Source organism: Trichosurus vulpecula, chromosome 4, assembly GCF_011100635.1.
Source record: "Trichosurus vulpecula isolate mTriVul1 chromosome 4, mTriVul1.pri, whole genome shotgun sequence".
Classification (NCBI taxonomy): domain Eukaryota; kingdom Metazoa; phylum Chordata; class Mammalia; order Diprotodontia; family Phalangeridae; genus Trichosurus; species Trichosurus vulpecula.
In genome coordinates, this window is record NC_050576.1 from 364445443 (window position 1) to 364470813 (window position 25371).

Below are 25371 nucleotides of genomic sequence, written 5' to 3' on the forward strand. Positions count from 1 at the left end.
TGATCATCCCGGGTTCATTTCATGTTGCAACTCTAGGCACAATCTCTATTGTACAGTATTAACTACTGATAGGTATTAATTGCTATCATCATTTTTTCCCTGTTTCTAAAGGGACAACTGGAATAATTATTTGGGTCTCTAGAGACATCTTATTTTACAATGTAAATGTGTAGCTAGCTTCTTTATCAAATACTGTTTTTTGTTAACTTAAATCACTACAATAGACTTCTAACTATAAAATGTCCGCCTGATGGATTTTCTGACCTTGAATGATGATAGTAGGCAGCTGTTGGCATGTTATACTCATGTCAATGCTTTTGAACTTGTGAGTTTTCTTTAATTACATCAGGGTCTTTGACCTTAGATTAAATAAATGGTTAGTATTGTTTTGGAGTACCTATTAATCTGGAATGAGTGATTCATGCAATTTCATGATCATTGTTTTTTAATTAGTAATGCAGCTTTAACATTTGTATTTTTAAATGACTCTTCAGATTAGAGTAACTAGTGAACACTTGTTATTACAAAGTTTTAAGGAAACTTCTTTCAGATATTCCTTTATTTAAGTCCTTTAAAAAGCAGTATTAAATTCATATGATATTTAAAATCTTCTTAACATTTATATGCTGTGATATCATTTGTGTAGACACTTTTCTCCATTACTGAAGTGCAACACCTCTCTGCATTTTAGTAAGTGGCCTTAAAGATTTTCCCGGATAAATTCAAGTATAACCGTGAAGGCTGACTAGTAATAATCTTATCCAAATGAACCTTAGGTGTCCTCAGAAAATAGATACACAGCTGTTTTTATAACTTGTAAGATGTTAAAAGGTTTTTGTTCTTCTACCCCAGGTCAGTTCTACCCTTGCAGTTGGGTATTGGAGTATGGCTACCTAGCGAAAGGGCAAAAATACAGTGAAATATCAATAACATTTTGTAAAATTAACATATACTTCCAAGTTAAGGGACTAAAACAAAAATTATTTAACTAGAATGTTTACTTCTGTTAAAAATCTCACAGGACTTAATGAATACAGGAATGTAGTTAATAATGCTAATTTTTAAAAACTTCAAACAAAGTAGCCATCTTACTGATGGGGCCTATACATAGTCATACTCACAAGACAAGACTTATTAAAAAAAAACTTTTTCAGGGAACGAAGAAGGTGGATGGGGCTGAATGTTGAATTTGATAGAGTCCCGGATAGAGATGATCCATCTCCACTTATAGATCTCATGTTATAAGAATTTATTAAATTTTTGATTGGCATTTATTTTAACTTGGTTTATTCTAATTTGCATTATAATGAGTTACATGTGCATCTCATCCACTTATAGTATAGGCTTCTTGAAGGAAGAAACTGGGAAAAAAAAAACAAAACAAAAGCTTGTATCACCTAACCCTAGAACAGCACTTTATATATAATAAAGGACTAGAATTGAACTTAATTGACTTGGATTTGAATTTATTTAACAGGTAAGTAATGCTGGGAGTGTCACTTAATTGCCCTATGTCTTAATTTCTTCCTCTGTAAAACAGTAGTATTGTACTAGATCAGGGGTTCTTAACCTAGGATTAGTGAACTTTTAAAAATGTTTTGGTAATTATGTTTCAATATAATTGGATTCATTTTGTAATCCTATATATTTTGTAATAATAGCTAGAATTTTTATAATATTTTAAGATTTGCAAAAGGCCTTACAAATATTATGCCATTTATCCTCATAACAGCCATAGGAGATATGTACTGTTATTATCAAAGGATGAGTAAACTGAAGCAGATAGAGATTAAGTAACTGACCTAGAGTCATACAGCTAGCAAATGGCTGAGGCCATATTTGAACTCAGGTCTTCCTGACTCCAGGTATGATGCTTCATCCACTGCGCCATCTAGCTGTCTCTAAAACTTCTAAAAGATGTTATACTGAGAAGGGGCTCATGGGAAAGAAAAGGCTAAGGAATGACTGGACCAGATAATCTCTCAAGCAGATTATATCTCTTAGAGGCAGCTGGTGGCTCATGGGATGGAGTGCTGAGCCTTGAATAAGGAAGACGTTAGTTCAAAGTCAGCTTAGACACTTAATAGGTGTATGATATGAGCAAATCACTTAACTTCTCTTTACCTCAGTTTCTTTAACTAAAATATGTGGACAACAGCATCTACTTGGCAGAGTTGTTGTGAGGATCAAATGAGATAATATTAATAAAAGAAAGTATTTAGCTCAGTGCCTGGCACATAGTAAATACTATATAAATTCTTATTTCTTTCATTTCCTTAAGGTTCTTTCCAGCTATAACTTAAGTTCTTTGGGTTGAAGTGGAACTCCGATGTTATGTACCTGATAAGAGCATTATCATCCTAGATCTCATGGAGATGATCAACCTGATTTCGTATATTTTTATCTCAAAGTTTTATTTGCACACATTTTAACCTCTTCCATCCCTCAGATTCTACTAAATTAAAGTCTAAAGGAAGCTTTCAGAAAACATCTGTCTTTCTGTGTTTTATTCAGAGATCTCGACTGTAATCTGTTTAGCTAGACTGTAAGTTCCTTGAGGACAGGGACTTTTTCTGCTCCTCTTTTATCCTTGGCACCTGAACTTTGCACAGTACCTGGTGTATATAAGACTCTAAGAAATATTTATTTATTGATCAAAGAATAAAATGTTCCATTTACTCCATAGTTATGCTGCATGATGACTTTGTAAATGTCCAACCCATTACAGGGATGCTCATCTTTTTTTGTTGTTGTTGTTACAATATCACTGACATCCTTTCTCCCAAACTCTGTTTAATCACATCCAATTATAGTCAGTCAGTCAGTGAACATTTATTAAGTGCCTACTATGTGTCAGGCACTGTGCTAAATGCTGGAGATACAGAAACGTATTCAAAAAGGTAAGAGACAGTCCCTGCTTTTGAGGAGCCACATTTCAATGGGTGATTCTTCTCCTCATAAAGCAGCTGCTTTTATTTAAGGACAACATAAATTGTTAAAAAGAACTTTCTCAAATCAAATAAAAATTGAGTATTTTGCATTGATATAGAATGGTGGAGCTAGCATAAAATGTACAATAGTGGGATCATAGATTTAGAACTGAAAAGAAACTTAGAAATCATCTGGCTATGTACGATAGCCATCCTGTACTCACCCCTGCCATTTTACAGTTATGAAACCTGATGTCCAGGGACAAAATGATATTTGTCTCAGGACTCAAAGTAGTTGCAAAACCAGGATTTAAATCTACTTCCTCCAATTCATTATTAGGCAGTTTCTACTACAACATATTTTAAGTAGCTCTCAGAAGACTTCAATTAAAGTGTGAGATCAGAGATTTAGCGTTGAAAAGGGTCTTACTGGACTCTGGTTCAAGCCTTTCAATTTATCAGTAAGGAAACTGAGTCAAGAAAATATTCACTGACCTTTCTGTGTCAGAGGAGGCCACTTGTCCAGAATCACACTGGGAGTGTTTGAGGTATGATTCATACTTAGGTGTGTATCATAAATAGTAATTACAAATGACACATTTAACATTTTTGCCTTTAATGTATGTCTCCTCCATTGATATATTTCTGTTTCTTAGTAGTCTTGGGAAAATCCTCTTTAATATTGGTCTTCTTTAAACATTGGTCATACCTTGGTAATATATGTTAATAGTTACATAGTGCTTTGATATTTGAAAAGCACTTTCCCTATGTTATCTCATTAGATCCTCACAACAACCGGTGGGGTATATGCAGTTATTTTCACTGTTTTGTAGATGAGGAAACTGCGGCTGAGTGGTTAAGTGACCTGTCTCTGGTCATATAGCTAGTAAATGTGCGAGGCAATATTTGATGTTTGATTTTCCTTACTACAACATCAACTCTCTTGATGTAGCTTAGGTTTAGTAAAGAAACAGAAATTTACCTATTTTGTCATTATATCCTGTAGCAAGTCTTCCAGTTCAGTTATATAGTTAATAGGAGTTCTGTTTAATTTTTGCCACATTCTTCTTTAAAATTTTTAAGCTTTGTCTTCTTAAAGAAGGCATTTTTATTTCAATTAATTCGATTAACATCTTTAATGTATCCATGCACTGAGCTGGGCACTGAACTGGACATGGAGGGAAAAAACAGAAAAAAGAGATAAATAAGACAGATTCTGCCACTAAGCATCTTACAATGTAAGGTGGTGGTGGTGGGGAATACAAATAGCTATACATTGAGGCAGAATATGATAGATGCAAATAGAATTCATTTTGTATGAATATGTCTCTGTGAACAGGGTCAAGTATTACTCAAGTTTCCTTTTATCAGGTCACTTTTGGTCTAGATCAGGCCTGCACAACCTGTGACCCACCAAAGCATTTCCTAAACATTTTCCTCTACATTTTTTGTGAGCTGCCCAAAAATCTTTGATGTGCCAAAAGCAACTTGCAGGTTGTAAGTGGCCCATGGGCTGCAGATTATGCAGGCCTGGTTTAGGTAAACTAACCTGATGATCAGACTGAGGTGAATATCTATCTTATTTACTGCATTTTAATGGACTTAGTAGAGAAGGATCCCTCATCTATATGCTTCTGGTGGTCAAATTTTAGCAAAATTAACATTGCATATAATATTTTAACCCTTTCATTTATTCTCATTAAAACAAAATGAGTTATATGCCATTTTTAGAAAAATTACAAAACATTTTCATTCCCAATGAAACATCTGAGTTCTAAATTACTTCAGCTTTCTCTCTCTATCACTACAACCAGAGAACCTGTTTGTGTTTAAAGAAATTCTCTTACTTAGGCCACCATAGATATTATTTCAAACTGATTTTATACTTAATGGTTATACTAATTCCTCTTGGGAATTCAAAGGGAAATAAAACATTGATTTATCAATTCTGTTTATTTCATCACTGTTTTAGATTAGATTACGGAATCCATTTCCCTTCTGACATTCCCTATGCATATTAAAATACAAAAAATATTCGTTGACGACTATCTATCTGAGTCAGCTCTGGAGAGTTATCTTTCTGTACATCCTAAATTCACTTATTTCTAAAAAGTTGCTTTAATAATGTTGTAAAATATCATTTTCATTCTAAAATATGCATTTCCTAAACAACAGGAAAAGACATATTTCCCTAAGTCTTCTAATATTTGTGCTAGAGCTCCAAATATAATAAAATCCTGGAATATGTTTTTTTTTAATTTGAAAGCTTTTCACAACTTTGATATTCAGCCTATTCAAATAAGGAAGTTAGGAGATAGAGTTGTTCATAAGATAATGGAATTTTAAGGGAGTATTGAAATTTACCTTGTCTATCCACTTATTCTGCAGACAAGGAAGTTGAGGCTGTGATAACTTAAATGACCCAAGATCATAGATCTAGAGATAAAAGAATCTCAGATGCCAACAAGTAAACCAATGTTCTCTGACTCTAGAGGTAGTTCTCTTTCTCCTGTGCTAAGTTGTTTCCTTTCCCAAGGTCATACAAGTAGCGCCACAGTCCGTCCAGACCATTTGCATTTTCTAGAGTTATTTACTTTTTTTGGAAATATCTGACTGCCTACCAATTTTTGGTTGTATCATTAAAGAACTTCGATGGGTAAGTCAGTGTATGCTCTTGATGACCAAGTTCATGAAAAGGAAAAAAAGTGTGAATGGCCATGTTAACGTTTTAGAAAGAACTCCAAGTGATAGACCATGTTATTTATCTGTTACATAGGTTATGCCATCTTACATAACACAATATTCCTTAAGTAGAAGAAAGGGGTGAGTAGAGTAAATGTCTCAACAGCTGTCATTGCTAAAGATTATTTAAAAGCTGTGAAAGCCTTCATTTGCCTGCAAGAGCTGTGACATATGGTCAGAAATGGCTTGAAGATTTATTGTGTCATCTCTGTTGAATGAGATTCAAAATATTCTTTAACGAGGATCCCATCCCTCATCATCCTTGCAAAAAACCTTCAGAACTCATAGACCATATAGAAGCGGACAGAAAATGATGAGATTCAAATGTCTAGAAATGACAGACTCTAATCAGTATTGCCAACCCATCATAAAAAATACTAAGAAAATGGAAATTTTTTACTGACAGGACATTTTTAAACTGACATTCTATTGACCTAAAGAAGCTAATAATATAGATAACACTTCTGGATTTCTCATCACATATTACAATATTCTCAGAAGGCAGATTTTTACAACTATATGAAAAACTTGGTCACCTTTTGTCTTTTTCTATTTTATAATTTGGTCTTAAAACAATATTTTTAAAAGCCACACAAGATCTCTTCATTGTCTTAGTTACAGTTTTGCTGTTTTTCTTTTCTTTTTCTTTTCTTCCTTTTTCTTTCTTTTTTTTAACAAGGAGTGGTCCTCTGGTCAAGGGAAGGACAATACAGGTAATGTAAAAATGAAATCAATAAGAAAATTAGATTTTTAAAAAAAACAAAGCCAATAAACACAGATTTGGCTTTTATCTTCCAGTTACTGAAAAGGTAATAAGGAAAGCTGCCTTCTTCCTAAGTTTTATCAAATGGATAAAAACTAAAGAAATTTTCAAAGTACAAAATGAAAAGCCCCAGGAACAACTTGAGTTAAGAAAATTACAGTAAAGAGGTCACCTAACAAAATAAAATCTCCTAAGAGGATGACAGAAAACAATCAAGCCTCCTGTGTACCTGGGAAGAAAGGGGGGTAAAAAATGACTTTCATTTTTCCAAATAGCTTCTTTGGTGGAAACCGTCTGTCCCTTGTACTAAGCCAATTCTTTGTCTACTCCTCTCTTCGGGCACTTACTCCCTATTATTAAACTAAATAAATTATTCAACTCATCAAACACTTTTTGAAGGACTAACTCAGGGTAGAAAGACCAAAAATGAAGAAAGAGGCTTTACCCTCAAAAAGATGGACATTCTAGTGAAAATGTGCAACTTAGGAGAGATGATAATAGGTAGCATTTAGTAACATGTTAAGGTTTGCAAAGCAACAACACTGTGAGAGAGGTGTAGCATGCCAGATGAGGACACTGGGACTGAGATAAGTGACTTGCCTAGGGTAACACTTAGTAAGCTTGAGAGGCAGGATTTGATCACAGGTTTTTCTGATTTTAAATCAAGGATTCTACTCATTCTGCCACCTAGCTGCCTTCTGAAATGCCAGCAAAGTGCTCTCGGAAAATTCGAGGAGACAGAAATCTCACTTTCCTGAATTCCCAGATTGCTCTGTTGATGCACATTCACTATTCTAGCAAGAGAGCATCGGAAGGTATGGAAGCAAGCAAGAACTTAGATGGTTCCTTTCGAGCTTCAAATTAGGGCAGTCTCATTTGAAGCTGAATGAAATGTTCCCATTCAGTGTGTTTATGAAAAATACATTATAAATCTACATGAATATTCTAGAGGAGAAAAAGACCCCAGTGCTCCTTTTCAAAGTAACTTTCAGGTTAGAAATGAAAGCTGTTCCAAAAATAATCTGTAATTATCTGGGAAAACATAACCCTGACTCTCTGAGTTAGAATACGAATTTTCATTATAAATCTAGAAAATTAATCCCCTGTGTTTAGTGTTGCTGGGAAGCTAGAGAAGGAGGAGGTTGAAGGTACAAGGTGAATAGAAATTTATCCAAAAGTATTCCCACAGTTGGTGCTTCAGAAGTCCCAAATCCGGGTAAATAACTATTAATTTAAAAGTGATCAGTGCTGAACATTAGGCTGTCCTCTTGTTCCTTGGACTCAGGTCAAGCATAAAGAACTGTAGATTGCTAAGACTCAAAATACCAGGCAATGTCCAAAGTTAAAATGTGAGAGGTGTCCAGGGCACTTAGACTGGTGAAGCTGTGGCTTCATCTGGAAGTTAGAGTTCTTTTTTTTATTTGACAGTTGAACTTAATTGCAGTTCATTATAATCATATCATTAAGAATTAATTTGGGGCACACCATTCTGCTCCACTGTCGAGCGTCTTTTATGGAAAAAAGAGCCCACGTCGAGGGCCAGAAATCACAGCAACAGTAATTAACCTGAATCAACCACTGGAACGCCTTTGTTAATAATGATGCCCTGTAAGTAAAGTTTGTGTTTAAAAGACAGAATAACAACAAAAACACAACCAAAGCTAAATAGCTGATAAGACTCCTCAAGAGCAGTGGAATCCACTGTAGGTGCCTGATCATACACTGTTTTTTCTCCAAAAAATAAGCTGAAAATTTGGGCTGTAGAATTTGTTTTTTCAGTGAATTCTCTTGAAGATCACAGGTTTATTTTTCCCCCACAAGCCAAAAAAAATTTCTTTAAAGAAAACTTGTGGATATTTTTCCGTATAAATGAGAAACATCTTATTCAATAAGTAGCCTTTATCTTTAATGTCCATTGGACTGTAATGAAGGAATTTGTGTTATTGGAGTTTGTAGAAAATGCAATAGATATATGGAACTTGTCTAGTTACTGTAATCAAGGACATGGAGAATGTTGGTTTAGAGACAAGCTTTTATCCCTAGGCTCAGTAGGGGACTAATTATAGTGGCATTGCTGTTATGAAAAATAGTTCCCAATTCATTGTGGTAAGAGGTCCCAAAGAGCCTAATCACTAACATACACTGTGTATTCCTAATGAAGGTTTCATTAGCTCCTATCTCTTTTTGTAATAAAGTGGTGGGCTGTATTTCAAGGTAGGAACTTGAATTTCTGAAGAAGTGTGTTTGCTTTTAAAGATGTCATTAATTCCCCAGTCTGTAGTAGCATTTCCTTTATCTATAGTGATATTATATATTAGTGGTTTTTACATAACATAACCTAACTCTTCTAGAAGAACATAGAACAACCAGTGTGATATTTTGTATTATACTGGCAGAGAATGAGAAAGCTTGGCCCCCATAAAATGAAAATTGAAGAGGAAATAATTTAAAATTGAACTAATCAAAAGATTCACATCAAAAGTAAATTAATTCCACTATTTTCTTTAAATTATGAATTTGCACTGTGTACAATTGGGAAAGAAGCATTGATTTAGGCTAAAGGAAAGAGCAGAGTTCGATGTAATATTTAATTACCTTGGTATTTCATTGCCAATATAGTAATTGAAATGATTTTCTCTTTCTCCAAAGTCAGAGTTCTAAAATTTGGTTATGAACTTCAAAAACTGTTTCCCTCTCATAATGATAATTTGAGTAAAGCTAATAGATTATTTTAACCATTTCTGAATAACTATAAAAATAGCTAATTTTAAACTGCAGTTTTGCCTTAGACCTTACCAAAAGCCCTAACATTAAAAATGAGTTAATCCCTTTCTCCCTAAGTAGTCTGTTGAACACTATGAAAAGAGAGTTCAACAGGTTACTTATCCCATACAAAGGCTGTATAGATCTGTTCCTCACTTTGAATTTTGTGGTTTTAAATGTAAAATGCCTGAGTTAGCATACTTCTCAGAGCTCATCACCTTTGTCATTTGAAATGATTTATTTTCCACCTTCTATTTTTGAAAAATGTCTGGCTAGATTTGCCATCATACCACTTGCATAGTCAACATGAACTGAATTTTGCACATGAAAAATGAAACATTGATTAAAAGAACTGAAGAATGAAACAAGAATTCCCTGATGCAGGCACTTCTTTAACTTAGAAATGGTATACTTGCATCTGGCAAGTTTTTAAATGTCTTCTAGATAATTCCTAATTTTCCAAATCTTAAAACTAAAACCTTATCAATTTTAAACTTTAGAAGGCACACCTTCCTTTTGTGTGTAGCTCTGTCTTTGTTGATTCATCATTCATCATTATATACTGCAGTGCATAGATTTCAACAAGAAATAACTTAGTCTTTCTTTGAGAGGGATGACAAAGGTGATGAGCTGTGAGAAGTATGCTAACTCAGACATTTTGCTTTTAAAACCACAAAACTCAAAGTGAGGCGGAGATCTATATAGCTTTTGTAAGGGATAAGTAACCTGTTGAACCCTTTCTTTCACAGTGTTCAACAGACTACTTAGGGAGAAAGAGATTAATTCATTTTTAATGTTTGGAATATATGGTCATTAAAAAGCAGATAACATAAAATGCCAGAAATGCTTTTAACATTACAAGAAGTGCCCTTCTTTCCTAAATAGCTTGCTACTTTTGGAGATCTAGATATGCTGAGGTATTAAATATTAAAATGGAGGTTGCTTTTTAAAATGCAGTGTTTCTTATCAGAAAAAAAACAGTTTGAACAAGCAGTGCTGTTGTATAATTCATGATGTTGCTAATAAGATAGTCTAGGAGCCTCATGTGTTATGCTTTTGAGAATGACTAGCTTTTTGTACAATCAAGATTATTCTCTTGTTCATGTCTGCTTAAATATATGCAAGTTCCATTAGGCCACTTGGGATAGTAACTTCATGGATTTTGGCACATTAAGGTTATCTGTGCTTATTTTATAGGTAGGGTTCATATGGGTTTGAGTTTGGGGGAGGGGCAATGGAGGAGGAGGTTACAGTCAGAGTATTATGCCACCATCAATGGTAGTCTAAATCACCAGGACAGACAAATCCATTTATCTGACAGGAAAATGGAGTGGATGACTAGACAAGGCAATCTTTTAGAGCCCCTTCTGATCTATTTTTCTAGATGTCTTCATCACAAATATGTTCATAACTTTTTTTTTCATTGTTTAAAGTCACTATATAACCGCAGGAGTGTAGGTAGGTCATGAAGTTATTTTTTATGGTATCACAACTTCATTTTGTTTATTCATCTACAATCATACAATATGCCATAGTTTAGAATAAGGAGTCTATGGATAGATTTCAGGGGGTCTCTGAACTTGAATGATGAATAAGTTACACCTTTATTTTCACTCACTTCTAGCTGAAATTTATTATTTCCTCTGAATATGAATGTAGGAAACGAAGAAGAGAAGTATGTAGGCTTCAACAAACTACCAGAGAGTTCCATGACACAATAAAGATTAAGAACTCCTCATCTAGAAGCAGTTAAGGGGCAATAATAGGTCCTTATGCATTACAGTGACTGTTTTATTTCTTCCCTGCCACAAGTTAGAAAATGAAAATGGCTACTGTATAGGTATTATAACTATCTACTATTCATCTGCCATAGATGGTTTATTTATTCTTGGTCTAATGTCTTATTGCTAATCATGATTAATGATTTCTCCAACTCCATGCATACCATTAATTATCTAGAATAATGGAAAAGAGATTTATTATTCATACGTTTTGAAAATTCTGTTAAGAATGTTTATTTTGTAGCATCACAACTTTTCATTAAATTAGACATTAAACATTTTACATGTGTGTCCTTAGAATTGACTAAAGTGGCAAGACTTTGACCTCTCAACTCTTCTGTTATAAAATCAAATACTAGAGTACATAGGAATAGAAGATTAAATGAATGAGATGTCTAATCATGAACACTTGATTATAGATTTGGAATCTTTCCCTAGCATCACCTATCGTATCAAGACAGAAGCTCCTGAAGGAAGACAAACCTCAGGTCCTGGTTCTATCAGCTGAAGGGGTGTGTGTGTGTGTGTGTGTGTGTGTGTGCGTGCGTGTCTGTCTGTGTGTCTGTGTGTAATTCTAAATGAACTGAGTCCACCAGCAACTGCAGTGATCATTTTCAGCTCTTCTAGGCAGTCCATAAGGGTCATCATATTTACCGTGTAGGTGTTATGAAAATTAGTTTGCTTGGATTATAAGCAAAGAAGCATCTTATTCCTCAGACCAAACTGTACATCTTGTCATATATTACACATGCTCAAATTATTTTCTAGTTAATAACCTTTGTTTTTATAGGCTCTATATGTTTGTTTTTATAAATCATTTTAAGAGGGTATTGTAGTCTGTAAATTTATATTTGCTAAATATCTACAGTGCATTGTGCTAAACATTAGTAATACAAAGAAGCCCCAAAAACAGTCCCTGGTTTCAGTTCTAATGGGGAATATAACATAGAAGCAACTCTGCACAAACAAGATATATAGAGCATAAATTTGGGGTCATCTCAGAGAGAAAGCCCTCTGGGAATGCTTTCAGAAGGTAGGATTTTATCTGAGACTTGAAGGAAGATAAGAGGTGAAGATAAGGAGAGATAGTGTTTAGGTGCGAGGTACAACCATTGAAAACACTCTGCATAGTGAGTTGGAATGTGATGTTTAAAAAACAGAGAAAATTATTTTCATTGGATTATAAAACAATTGGGGCTGGTGGAGTAAGGTGCAAAGGCTGGAAAGGCAGGAAGGGACTAAGTGATGAAGGGCTTTGAAAGCCAAACAGGGGATTTTATGTTTGATCTTAGAAGTAATAAGGAGCCACTGGAGTTAACTGAATAGTGAGGTGATTTGTTCAGATCTGGATTTTAGGTAGCTCAATTTGACATATGAAATAGAGATGGTTTAGTGTGGGGAGATATGTGAGATGGAGAGAACAATCATCAGGCTTTTAAAATAGCTGAAATGTGTGGGGATGAGGGTCTACTCTAAGGTGGTTTCAGGGTTAGAGGATAGAAGAGCACACATAGAAGAGGGATTTCAAATGTGGAAAATGACAGTACTTGACCACTGATTGGATAATTCGAGGGTGGTGAGAGAATAAGAAGTTGAAAGTGATATCTAAGTTGTGAAGTTGCGTGACAGGGAGGATGGTAGTACCCTGAATAGTAATAAGCAATTTAGGATGGTGGGAGGAGGTGGAGGGAAGATAATAAGTTCAGTTTTCGACACATTGAGTTTAAGAAGTCTACAGAACATCAACTTTGAGATGGCTAGAGGGCAGTTGGAGATGTGAGACTGGAGGTCCTGAAAGAGTTAGGGTTGAATAGTAGATTTGAGAGTGATCAACATAGAGTTGATAATTAAAATCAAGAAAGCTGATTCGAGTGCTAAATGAAATATTGTTGAAAAAGAAGAGAAGGGAGCCTAGGATAGAGCCTTGGGGGATACCCATTGATAGCAGGCATGACATAAATTAAAATCCTTCATAAAAGACAGAGAAGGAGTGGTCAAATGGGTAGAAGAAGAACCAGGAAAAAATAGTTTCATGAAAACCTAGACAGAAGGAAATATCAAAGAGAAGAGAGTGATGGGCAATGTCAAAGCCAGCAGTAAAATTAAGAAAGATGAGGATTAAGAAAGTCATTAGATTTGTCAATTAAGAGTCCATTCATAATTTCGGAGAGAGTAGTTTCAGTGGAATGATGAGACTGGAAACTAGCATAAAGGATAATATAGAACTCCCATAGTTGTTTCAAGCTAATTTTCTTAGGGAAAAAATTAGAAAATAATAAAAAAAAATCCAGAGAAGGAATGGGATTATTTCCAATCATAAAATTGACCCTAATTCTCAAAATAGATTCCCTACTGTTTTTTGAAGAACAGAGTAAAGGTTTCTTTGGTTCTGTCTTACCATTGACAAGATATGTAGTGATTTTGCTTACCACTTTATTTTAAATTTTGGAAATACCCTCTGCTTCAGCAGACATGTTCTTAAGGGGATGTAACACATCCTCACCCCCAAAGAAAACTGAAGAGGGGATGTGATAGTTGTCTTACAATATCTAAGGAGCTATCGTGTAGGTAGTAGATTAGACTTCTTGTATGAATTCAGGCAAGCCACTAGTGCTCATTTTCCTCAGTGGTAAAATAAAGGGATTGGAGTAAATGATATTTAAAGTATTTTTTATCTCTGAAGTTATGTGTATGTTGTTATTGTGTGTAGTTCCAGAGGAGAGAGTGAGGACTGATGCACAGATATAGAATGGAAGAGTTTGGATTATTTTTAAGATAACTTTTATTAAAACCCTTTGTTTTTAAATTTCCTAACATTTCCCATTGCCTCAACTTGGTTTATTTTAAAAAGGAAGCATCTACTATTTTGGGCTCTCCAAAAATGCAATGGGTCACTTCTTCAAGACAATGCTCTTCTTTGTTGAAAGTAGTCCAAGTGGAGGCTTAATAAATACCTGTCAGGCCTGTTATAAAATGAACTATTCATTGAGGTAAAAAAGCTGAACTCAATGATTTCCAAGTTCTCTTTAGCACATTGAGATTACACAGTTAACCAAAGTATGCTGGCACCTGGTAGAGTTCACTTTTAAATAAACAATGTGTACATGGGCAGAATTGTATGGGGGTAGACATTAAGCCTACCTCGAATTATGAGAGAGGGTACAGGTGGAAGCTGGAAAGCTGCTTTACTATTGTCCTGCAGGATTGTCCTTTGGGCTAAGATAGAGATTCATTTTACATGGAAAGAGAGATAGCTTAGACCAAGGTTTTCTGGATTCATTCCATTTGGAAACAGAAATAAATGAGACATGCAAATAAAGGAAGGATCTGTGAAATCATTACTGGGAAATGAAATTTACTATGCAGGCAAGATAAGAGTTGCATTTTAGAAACATTGATAAGTGAATGTCAAATCAGACATTTATATGCAACCATTTGGTTACTTTGGCAACACAGTCATTAGTAGTGGTTCCCGATAAGAAGTGTTCCTTTCATTACCACCTGTGGCTTTTGTCCCTGTGTCTCCCAGGAACATTCCTGTTTTGATAAAACTAATTAACGTACTTAACTGTAAAATATATGCATTTATTTAAAGAAGATATTTCTTTAATGTTTCATGGATCACTATGGCTTTCTTGGCTTTCTTAATGTTACAAGAAGGATTTCCCAGCGAGATTTTTGACTTACATTTTTCTGAAGAGTAAACATTTGGAATGCTTAATTAAAATGCAAAGGTCTTTTTAATACTTCTTTTTTATACTAGTAATATTTTTTGTCTAATATGTGGGTTGATATAGTAAAACAAAAGAGTGTCATAAACACAAGCTAAATGCCATGAGGTATGGTTTTGTAGCAATATTATGTTGTCTGCTACTGATTCTAAAAAAGAAAAAAAAAGATAAAGTGGTACTATTACTGGGTTATTTTAATAGTCATTCTACTTACAAGTCAGGCAAATGCATGGATTCGTTCATGGCATAGCACAACCTGATTTTGAAATTTACTTGTTTTGTTGCTTTTTAACTAGCTAACTGAAAGAAATCCTTTTTTTTCATTTAGAAATCAAAATTATTCTGTCTCTTTGGGAAAGGTTTAAATTTAGAGGCATATCATTCTGAGGGCATTAGATTTCTATCTGATCCTAAACTGATGGGCAGGAAAGCACATGATGTAGAATGCAACAGGAATTGCAAAACCCAAGGAAATAGAAAGTCTTTGTAGTCAAGCTAGTAGAATAAACTAGAGATCCATATAAATACATTTTTAGTTTATGTACTTGGACATAAGCTAAGATAGCTTCAGAAAAGTAGCTTTAAAATAACATTTTTTGGAATAACACTTAGGCACCTCTAGAGCCAAGTGCACATTTATTTACACAAATTAACAATCTCTGGCCAGTTGACTGAAATAGCTAGGGCTTTCATATTTCTTAGCACAAATAATTTGTTCCTATTTTGATCATATGTGAATACAAATCTGTTTATTTTACAAATACTTTTAAAATGTTTTAATCGAGTCATAAACACTGCCAATTTCAATGATTTTTCTTTACCATTTAAAATAAACACCATTTTGAACCAGATTCTTTTAGGAGACGACTCATATACCATTTGACATCTTCACTGTGATGGGCACAGAAGCTGAAGCTGAGTATATTCATGGTCAGACAGATATGTAGATATGTCTATACTTTGTTATTTCATACAGTGCCTTCATTTTATTCACTCTGTTTTTTAGAGAACCACAGTTAGGGTATCTAATATTTTTGGGTTCTAGAATTTCCATTTTGCTAGACCTAAAATGCATTCATTTATTTGTGACCTTGGTTGGCCTATGAAGTCATTCCATCTTACATTTCCTAGGTTTTTCAAATTGTTAATAAACCAAAGTAAACTTTGAACCCAACGATAGTTTTTATTCTGAAAGTTCACTGGCCATTCAGTTGCTTAGAATCATTGTGCTTTTTCTTTGTAGAAACACTTAAAAAGTAATAATGGTTAGGTTGTCTGGCTAGCCCTCTCAAATGTATTTAAAGACAGAGAGCAGTATTCAGAGTACTAGACTTTAAGTAATAAAGATTGAGTTCGAATTGCTATTCTAACAGTAGCTTTGCATGTTCTTTAACTTCTCTGAGCCCCAGTTTCCTCATCTATAAAACGGGGAAAGTAATATTCAATAATACTTGAACTATTTGCCCTACAGAGTTGTGGGCAAAGTGCTTTTAAATACATTAATGTATAGTTAACTTATTTTGAATACTGTAATTGAAAAGCTAAATAGTAGTTATATATATATATATATATGATATATCATATATATTATATCATATCATATTATGGTTTACAAAAAACCTACCCTATACCCCAAGGCAAGGCAGGCAGCAGGGACAAAGAAGGGACCCACAATGCAATGCAAAAGAATTCATACCATTTTAATTGTCATTCTTTTGTATGAGACATTTGAGTCAGGTGTGACTTCAAATAACAGGGACTGGCTCATTTGGAAAGTAGAGAAATTGATCTATATATAAAGAGGGATGTTACATATGCTGTCATTGATTTTGATGCATTTAATTTTCTACTTGGCAAGAATGTTAAAAATAATCAGCTCTGAGTCTTAGAGTATTGTGGCCTGAATCCAATTGTGGGGCAATGTGCATTTTAGTGAGGAACGACAGAAATGATTTGCATTTGTGGGCTTAACTTCTATAGATTTCTTTGCTCCATGCCTTGGCTAACATATGATGCCAGTGCCATTTAATGTTCTGGCCTTAGGGTTTTTGCCATTTTCAGGGTGTTTTACTTTGATGTCATTGATTATGGTTACAATATCAACAAAAACGGCTACTTGATGGACTATTACTACTATGTTGTGCCAAACTAATTCTTATCTGTAACCACATATAAAATAATGAGTTAGACAGTAGGCTATGTCAACTAGCCTTTTTCCAACAGAATTAATAACATAAACATATAATGAAAATGGAGTTGCTAGGATTCATATATTCAGAAATAGTAGTACTTTGCTATTTTTTAGTCCATTCGTTGTTTTTACTTTTTTATGTAGTTACCTCTCTGATTCAGCTCCAGCTCATATTACTCTGGCCTTGAAAACCATGGGAAACTTGAGAAAGTTAGTCTTTGAACATAATTCTACAATGACAAGAAAACCAAAACACTTGCGGCCATTGGTTTCAAATGTACTTAAATTATGTAAGGCACTTATATATATTATGAATTAATCTTGGAAAATCAGATCAATAGTGAGATTTAGGATACAGTAAAAAGTATCTTCTTAACACAGAGGTCTGATCACAGCCCCTATTTAAATCTTTCTGGTCATTCCTTGTTGACATAGCATGAAATATGAAGACCTTGTCCTATCACCTGATACTAGAATCTTGTCCTATCTTATCTTTCCAGCATTATTTCCTTCTATTTTCCTAATTTCCAACCAGCTTTTGTTCCTCTTCATTCTGCCACTTCCCTAATCAATGAATTCCAATACTCTAAGTCTTCTTCCATGCTCGAAACATAGTCAGTCCTTCCATATGTGTGCCTTTTGTAATGAATTTACTTAAAGGTTCAACTCAAGTGCCACTTTCTCCCTCAAGTCTTTCTTTTTCTACTACCCATCTCTATCCCAAGAAAATGATTCCTCTCTTCTCATATTTGTCGTAGTACTTTGTCTTGACCCCTTTTGCCTTTATCTCATTCCATATTGTAGTATACATATTTGCATGCATGCCCTAACTCCCTTATTAGAATGTTAACACTTTAAGGGTAGGGGCTTTTATTGATTTTTACATCTTTGAAATACAAAGACCAGCATAGTGCCTTACATAAGGTATATAGTGATTTTTTTTTTCATTGCCTTATGAGGGAAGGAGGGAGAGAGAGAGAGGGAGAGAGAGAGAGAGAGAGAGAGAGAGAGAGAGAGAGAGACAGAGAGAGAGACAGAGAGAGACTGAGACAGAGAGACAGCTTTTTCCTGATCTTTTACACATAAGCATTGATGTCCCCCACAAATTCTATTAGCAACATTCACCACCTTCTGTGATGTTAAGCATTGGCAAAAAAAAATAGTAGCTCCTTACCATCAAAATGGTAGCCTCAGACATAGATGGCCATATTTGATGAGTTGTGCCTTTGAAGTAGCAGGATCAACTAGACTATTTCTCAAAGGTTCTTTCCAGTTCAGAACACAATGTGATGCTATGGAGCTCAAAGTTATCAAACAAAAAGGCTATGTCTAAGTGGACCTGAGCAAAGTAAATGGGCATTGAAAGTGGAGGATAAGAACAAGTTCCAAGTGAACTAAAGAATAATATACATTTGCAGTACTTCTTGAAATGGAGTTATGTGCTTGAATTAAAAAGTACTTTATGAATAATATGTATTCACATAGTATTACTGGTTTCTAATTAAAACTAGATTGACAAGAATAATACATTTATAAATATAAGGTATCTACTTTTACTCCAAAGTAAAATGTTTCACTTCTCAAATCTAATCATCTGTAATCTCAGCAGAGTATCATGTATTGCTTTTGTAATAGTAATGACAATGTCAAAATAATAATACATTTTAGAAAATATCAAGTTTTAGGGGGTGGCTTATACACTGATGAAAAAAACATCCTAAGATTAGTTCAAGGATTGAAAGGGATGAACGTATTACTGAGTAGGATAAACCCACATATTTCACTGTCCGTTGTCATGATGCAAAGCCATGAGTAGCATTGATTTTGAAAAGTATATTATTTCATTGGAAAAAGAATGTAAGTATCCATATGGACGCTGTTTGAATTTTATTGTGTACTGTGAAAACTAGACTACATGGAATTTTTAGAGAATGAGTATGTCATTACAGATAGCCAGATTTCCTGAAGGGAAGAGTATTTACCACTTTTAAGTACCAACACATTTTAGAAAATTTTTTTTGGATACAAAAGAGCTACATTTTTACCTAGGCCATCTTGAAACTTTACCTCTTTGAACATAGAGGAGCATCCAGAAATAAATGAAAAGTGCTCTTCATAGTGATGACAATACCCCATACATTATATAACTCCAAATTTTTATTCAAAGCAAAGCCTCTCTAGCCCTCAGGGCCATATTTAATCTAATTTTATGCCTTATTTAACAAGGACGAGAAGAAGTCAAAGATGATTGAAGCTTTTTAGTCTGGAAGAATGGTTTTTGTCATTAATAGGGAATATAGGAAAAATACTTTTTGGAATCATGGATATGATCATGCATTTAGTTTGGAAGACGTTGCTTTTTCAATGCCAGTTCTATACAGTGGTAGAAATGACAAATATTAAAGGACATGGAACTGGAATTCCATACCTACTTCTCTCATGTGATGCCTTTGAATGGCTAGAGAGGATCCAACCATATTTTTATTTATTGAAAACTTGTAAAGGGGGATATATTACAGCTTATATTAATTTCATTCCATATACAGTAAATGTAAGAATAAGGGAGCTTCTCCTCCATTAGTTTAAAACAAGCTATTCTTTTTGTATGTCATGTGAAAGGCTTTACATTCTAAAGTAGGGGAATTTCCTTTAGATTCTAGAGGAAGCTGGGAGCCACTGGAGTTTATTATGGTGTTTAAGATGGAGTTTAATGTGGAAGTAATGTGGTCAGATCTGTGCTTTAGAAATACCACTTTGGTAGCTGTTTCGAGGATGAATTAAATGAAGGAGAGATGGCGGAATTTTCCAGAAAAATTGGCGAGAAGCGGAGGGCAGTAGCTGCCGCTGCTCGAGCTCCGCGCACAAGAACTCGCTCCCCCCTTCCCCAATCTTCTCTTAATTCCACTCGCTCCCCCAACATCCCAACCGGTTCCTGGGCGGTCTCCTCTCACCCCACCCCGAACGTGGGCATTTCGACACCGGGCGTACCATGAGTGTTGCTCCCCGGCTATAAAAAATGGTGAAGGAAACGACTTACTACGATGTTTTGGGGGTAAAACCCAATGCCTCCCAGGAAGAACTAAAAAAGTCATATAGAAAACTAGCCTTAAAATACAACCCAGATAAGAATCCAAATGAAGGAAAAAAGTTCAAGCAGATTTCTCAAGCTTACGAAATACTTTCTGATGCAAAGGAAACAGATATATATGACAAAGGTGGAGAACAAGCCATCAAAGAGGGTGGTTCTCGTGGTGGCTTTGGTTCTCCAATGGATATCTTTGATATGTTTTTTGGAGGAGGTGGAAGAATGCAAAGGGAACGGAGAGGCAAAAATGTCGTTCATCAGTTGTCAGTGACCTTAGAAGATTTGTATAATGGTGCAACGAGAAAACTGGCTTTGGAAAAGAATGTAATTTGTGATAAATGTGAAGGACGGGGTGGTAAGAAAGGAGCTGTAGAATGCCGTCCCAATTGCAGAGGTACTGGAATGCAAATAAGAATTCTTCAGATAGGACCTGGAATGGTTCAGCAAATTCAATCAGTTTGCATGGAATGCCACGGGCATGGGGAACGAATCAGTCCTAAAGATAGATGTAAAAGCTGTAATGGAAGGACAATTGTTGGGAGAGAAGATGATTCTGGAGGTTCGTATTGACAAGGGCATGAAAGATGGTCAGAAGATAACATTCCATGGTGAAGGTGACCAGGAGCCAGGACTTGAGCCAGGGGATATTATCATTGTTTTGGATCAGAAGGACAATGCTGTCTTTACAGGAGGTGGTGAGGACCTTTTCATGTGTATGGATGTCCAGTTGGTTGAAGCCTTGTGTGGCTTTCAGAAACCAATAACAACTCTGGATAATAGAACTATACTCATTACTTCTCATCCTGGTCAGATTGGTAAACATGGAGATATCAAATGTGTGCTGAATGAAGGTATGCCCATTTATCGCCCACCTGATGAGAAAGGAATTCTAATAATTGAATTTAAGGTAAACTTCCCAGAGAATGGCTTTCTTTCATCAGACAAGCTATCTTTGCTGAAAAAATTGCTGCCTGAAAGAAAGGAAGTAGAGGAGACAGAAGATATGGATCAGGTAGAACTGGTGGACTTTGACCCATCTCAAGAAAGAAGACGCCGTGACAACGGAGACGCTTATGAGGATGATGAGCATCGTCCCAGAGGTGGGGTTCAGTGTCAAACCTCTTAATGGGGGGGCCAGCGATACTCTTCGTTGTAATGCTGGCTTTTGTATGCAATAGTGAATGAGTGAAGGACTACAATCAATCTTAACACACTCACTACTAGCTGTTGTTTTTGTTGTAATATTCAACTATAGTTGTATTTTAAAAAGTTAATAAAATCAGTAATATAAAAAAAATAAATGAAGGAGGGACTTGAGCCAGGGAAATAGGGAGATGAAAGCTATTGTAACTGGTCAAGTGGGGAATGGTGAGTGCCTGAACTGTGGCGGGTGCCCTGAGAATGAACAGAAAGAGGGCATCATGGGAAAGATATCACAGAGGGAGGCTTGATAATTATTTGAAGTGGGAGAGTGACTCCTGGGTTGAGAAACTTGATCAGTGAAAGAATGATGATATCCTGAATAAAAAAATGGAAATCTGGAGGAGAGGCTTTTGGGGAGGAAAGTGATGTTTTGGTAGAATTGTGTTTTAAGCATGTTGAGCTTGAGATAACTATAAGATATTTATGCCCAACATGCAGTTGGTAATGTGGATCCAGAATCATAGTAACATAATTAATGTCACTATTAATGTTCATTATAAGCCAATACAAAATTTCACTTGTAAGATAAACCAAAGATATCTAATGAGTGTAGGTGAATAATAGAAAAAATGGAAAATTAAAATTCATCTTAGTTTCACAGTATGTTATACCAGTAGCCTTGTATACCCGTAGAGATCTGATTACATTTCCGGATTGGGGTGGGGGAGGGGGGACTTTTGAAGGCAGTTTGACTCTACAATTTAAACAGAATTGACTCTACAGTATAAAACCAATGAGAATTCTGTATCAAGTTAAATATGGAGAAAGAAAACCTGGTATAGATATAGGTGCTTTCATGGGTGGTCTTAAAGAAATAGATAGTGAATTATAATATCCCCCTTCCTAAGTACTTACCTTTGCTTTCTAAAAACCAAATACTCTTCTGCTTTTATTATATTGGTTGTAGTTTAACACAAGATTGATTTAGAAAAGAAATGTTAGCATTTTAAAGCAAGAACACCCTTTTCTCCATTGCCATAAAGAGGCATTGAGATATGAAATGAAATATAACCTAAGGGGAACAACAGCAGTCATTTAAAGAACTTATCAAAAAGTCAATTTAAATTTTGAACCTATTTCATCTTCTGTATATCTTGGAGGCAGAGAGCTATAATCTGTCTGCCCTCTCCTCATCTTATTCATAGGACTTATTTGTCATGAAAAGCCGTGTTATTTTTCCTCTATCTGTTCTGTGAGCTGCCTCATTGGAGGGAGTAACCACATCCTTGAGATCTCTGATCTGTAGAAGTTTTGAAGTGTCCATTTTAATTTTTCATTTACTAATGTCTTCTTTAGATACTTCTTTCAGAAAATATTTATTTTTATGTACTTATTATGTGTAAAGCAAGACAGAATGTCATAGTGGATAAAAGGTGAGTCTTAGAGTCTGGGAGATATCGATTCCTGCCTTGCCTTTGATATATGTGTTTTACCTGTTTGACCATGGACAAGCCACTAATCTCAGTGCCCCTCAGGGCAACTCTGTAAAACTAAGTTACAGATGACTTACTGATCTGCATTGGTGTAGTGAGAGTTCCCCAAAATGATTAAAATCACATTCTCCATTTTCCCCTCAAATGTGCTTGCTATATACAGAGAAGAAATGGAAAATAGTTCAAAGGATAACGTATTTGGTAATAGAAAGGACCTCAGAGATTGTCTAGTTCAGTCTTTGTTTTGCAGTTGAGGAAACAGATTTAAAATTATATTCTTAGTGATATATAGAGAAGAGGTAAAATGCCCTATTTGGGGACCCACCAGCAAGGGAATCTACAGTTCAGAGTATGTTGCATCTGGTCATGACAGTCACTCTACTTCCTAAACGGATGTGCTAATACAAGTTCTTAGCAGATTGGACCAGAATATAAAGGCTTTTGAATTTGTGCACGGGTAGACTGTCTGTCTGAGTCCTATCTAAGGAACAACCCGGTTGGAGGCAGAGATAGTTGCCACCATATGGTCAGCCATCAGATGAAGAATTCCATTGGCTATATCAGTACGTGGAAATGATCAGGAAATCATCCTCTTTTGAAGTCTTAAAGTGCATGTATCCATGCTATGTCATCCAGTTTCTCCTTGTAAACACAATGTAGCCAGTGTCAAGGGGCAGAGTTCAAAGGATCAGATTTCTGACAACACTGTTGCACAGATGGAATCCATTAGGAAGAGAAATTAGGAAATTGTTATCTTTATTCTTCCCTTCTGCTCCAATAACCAGCAAGAAACTTGAGAATTCACAACCCCTCACAAAGATAGTTTCTCTTCAACATTCTTTTAACATGTTGATCCAAGAAGAATGCTTACAGTTTATGGAAGCACGACTCTGATATCATCAAGTTGTTTGAACACGACAGCTTGTGGTTGATCCTGTCTGTCCCTTTTTTATTAAGAAAAGATTAAAATCCAGATTTTTCCCCTCCTTATGCCAGATGAAAGTGCAATATTTTACTTTTCATTTTGGATCAAATAGTAGCCTAGAGCATCTACATTCACATTTGTGTTCTGATTGCTCATGTGAAAGCAAAAGTAACAGCATTTTCTTTATCATTAGGTGATGAGACTTGTCACCTCACTTTATGAGCAGCAGATTCTTAGCTCAGGGAGCAGCCAGGGGCAGACCATAAAATAAAGGATTATAGAGCAAAGATATTAGTGGAACAGAAGCATCAGCACTTCTTACTGTATTTAACTCAAAGACGATGAGGCCTGCCTGGGGAGCTAATGCTACTTAACAGTGTTTGGGCTAAAAGCCAAAAGGAAATTGTATTTCAGAGAAAGGAGACCTGGCATTCCATATGGTGGGTAATCCTGGTCACTTAATGTATGGTGTATGGCCATTTAATAGTAGCCAAAAAAAGGGCGTGGGGGAGGAGAAGAGATAAAAAATGAATTTCATTGTCAAAGAACAAATGTTTGGAGTTCTTTGTAGCTAAGAGGTAATTGATATCATATTACTCAAGTTGAGAATAGGATAGTCTGAAAATATCTTTGCCCACTGAATAAGTTTCTATAGCACAAAGAAAGGACCTTGAACTCTCTGCCTGCTCCCATACCCCTACGCAGGCAGAAAGTGTTAATTTTGGGGAGGTCGAACTGATTAGACACAGTGGTAAGTTACCTGCAATGCCATTCCCTGGGGCAGTAGGAAACCCAATGGGACTTGGTGGCTTGACATAAATTTTACTATCCATACCCTGCAAAGTTTTTAGGCTGGTGATTTAAAGGGCTCTCTTTAAGTCTGGTAAGGGCACACTTTCTTAAAGGTAACTTTCTGCACCCTATGCCTTTTCTCACTAGTTGCAGACATAATAGGTCTCTCTGTCTAGCATCATCAGTGTGAGACCTCAAAAACACAAATATCTTAGATATGATTCATAGGAGCCTATATCACAGTACTCAAATTATTGACATCTATTACCACTAAATAATAAGGGTTGAGCACTGAATCAATATCCTGTCCTCTCCGTATCCCAAATGGATTATTAATGATGAAGAGGATTAGGTACAAAGTCAGAGGCCATCTGGATAGTCATTCCTAAGGGCAAATCTGGTCGTTTGCTCACATGAGCCTATTCCAATCTACAAAATCCATCACCACCTAAAACTTTTATTTTCCATGCCCTGCTCTGAATAGCATCGTTGCAGTTATCAAGAAGTCCCTCAATCTGTGCTTGCATAATTCAGAGCCACTCTGCTTTGGCTCCCCTAGGTCCTGAGCCTATTGGCATCCCCAGGCAGTCAGTTCAATGGTTTCGTTTAGGTAGCTAACTTGTGAGTAAATACTAGATAGATTTTTTTTAAAAAATTTGTCTTATTCCTCCCACACTGGACTGTATCTATGCCTAATGAAGATTATACTCATATGATGTAGAATCTTAAGCTGGAGGGACTTATAGAGAACATAGGAAGTGCAGTGGATAGTGTGCCAGAAACTGGAGTCAAGAAGACTCATCTTCATGAGTTCAAATCTGACCTCAGATATTTAACTAGCTGTGTGATCCTGTGCAAGCCATTTAACCCTATTCATCTCAGTTTCCTCATCTGTAAAATAAGCTGCAGAAGGAAATGACAAACTCTTTCAGTATCATTGTCAAGAAAATCCCAGAAGAGGCCATGAAGAGTTGGATATGACTGAAAAATGACTGAACAGTCCATGCACTTCATTTTACAGATGAGAAAAAA

The 25371-nt window shown here is 35.5% G+C and overlaps 2 protein-coding genes across 2 annotated transcripts in view; both read left to right on the top strand.

The window, feature by feature from the left end:
- The window catches only part of LOC118847255 (glypican-6-like), a 333262-nt gene that overhangs the window by 248136 nt on the left and 59755 nt on the right, over positions 1-25371 (top strand). The gene's annotated exons all lie outside the window — the stretch shown is intronic.
- On the top strand, positions 19906-21112 carry LOC118848087 (dnaJ homolog subfamily A member 1-like). Its single transcript, XM_036756823.1, is given in 2 exon segments — positions 19906-20523; positions 20525-21112. Coding segments are annotated over 2 exon segments (1194 nt in total). The 5' UTR covers positions 19906-19917.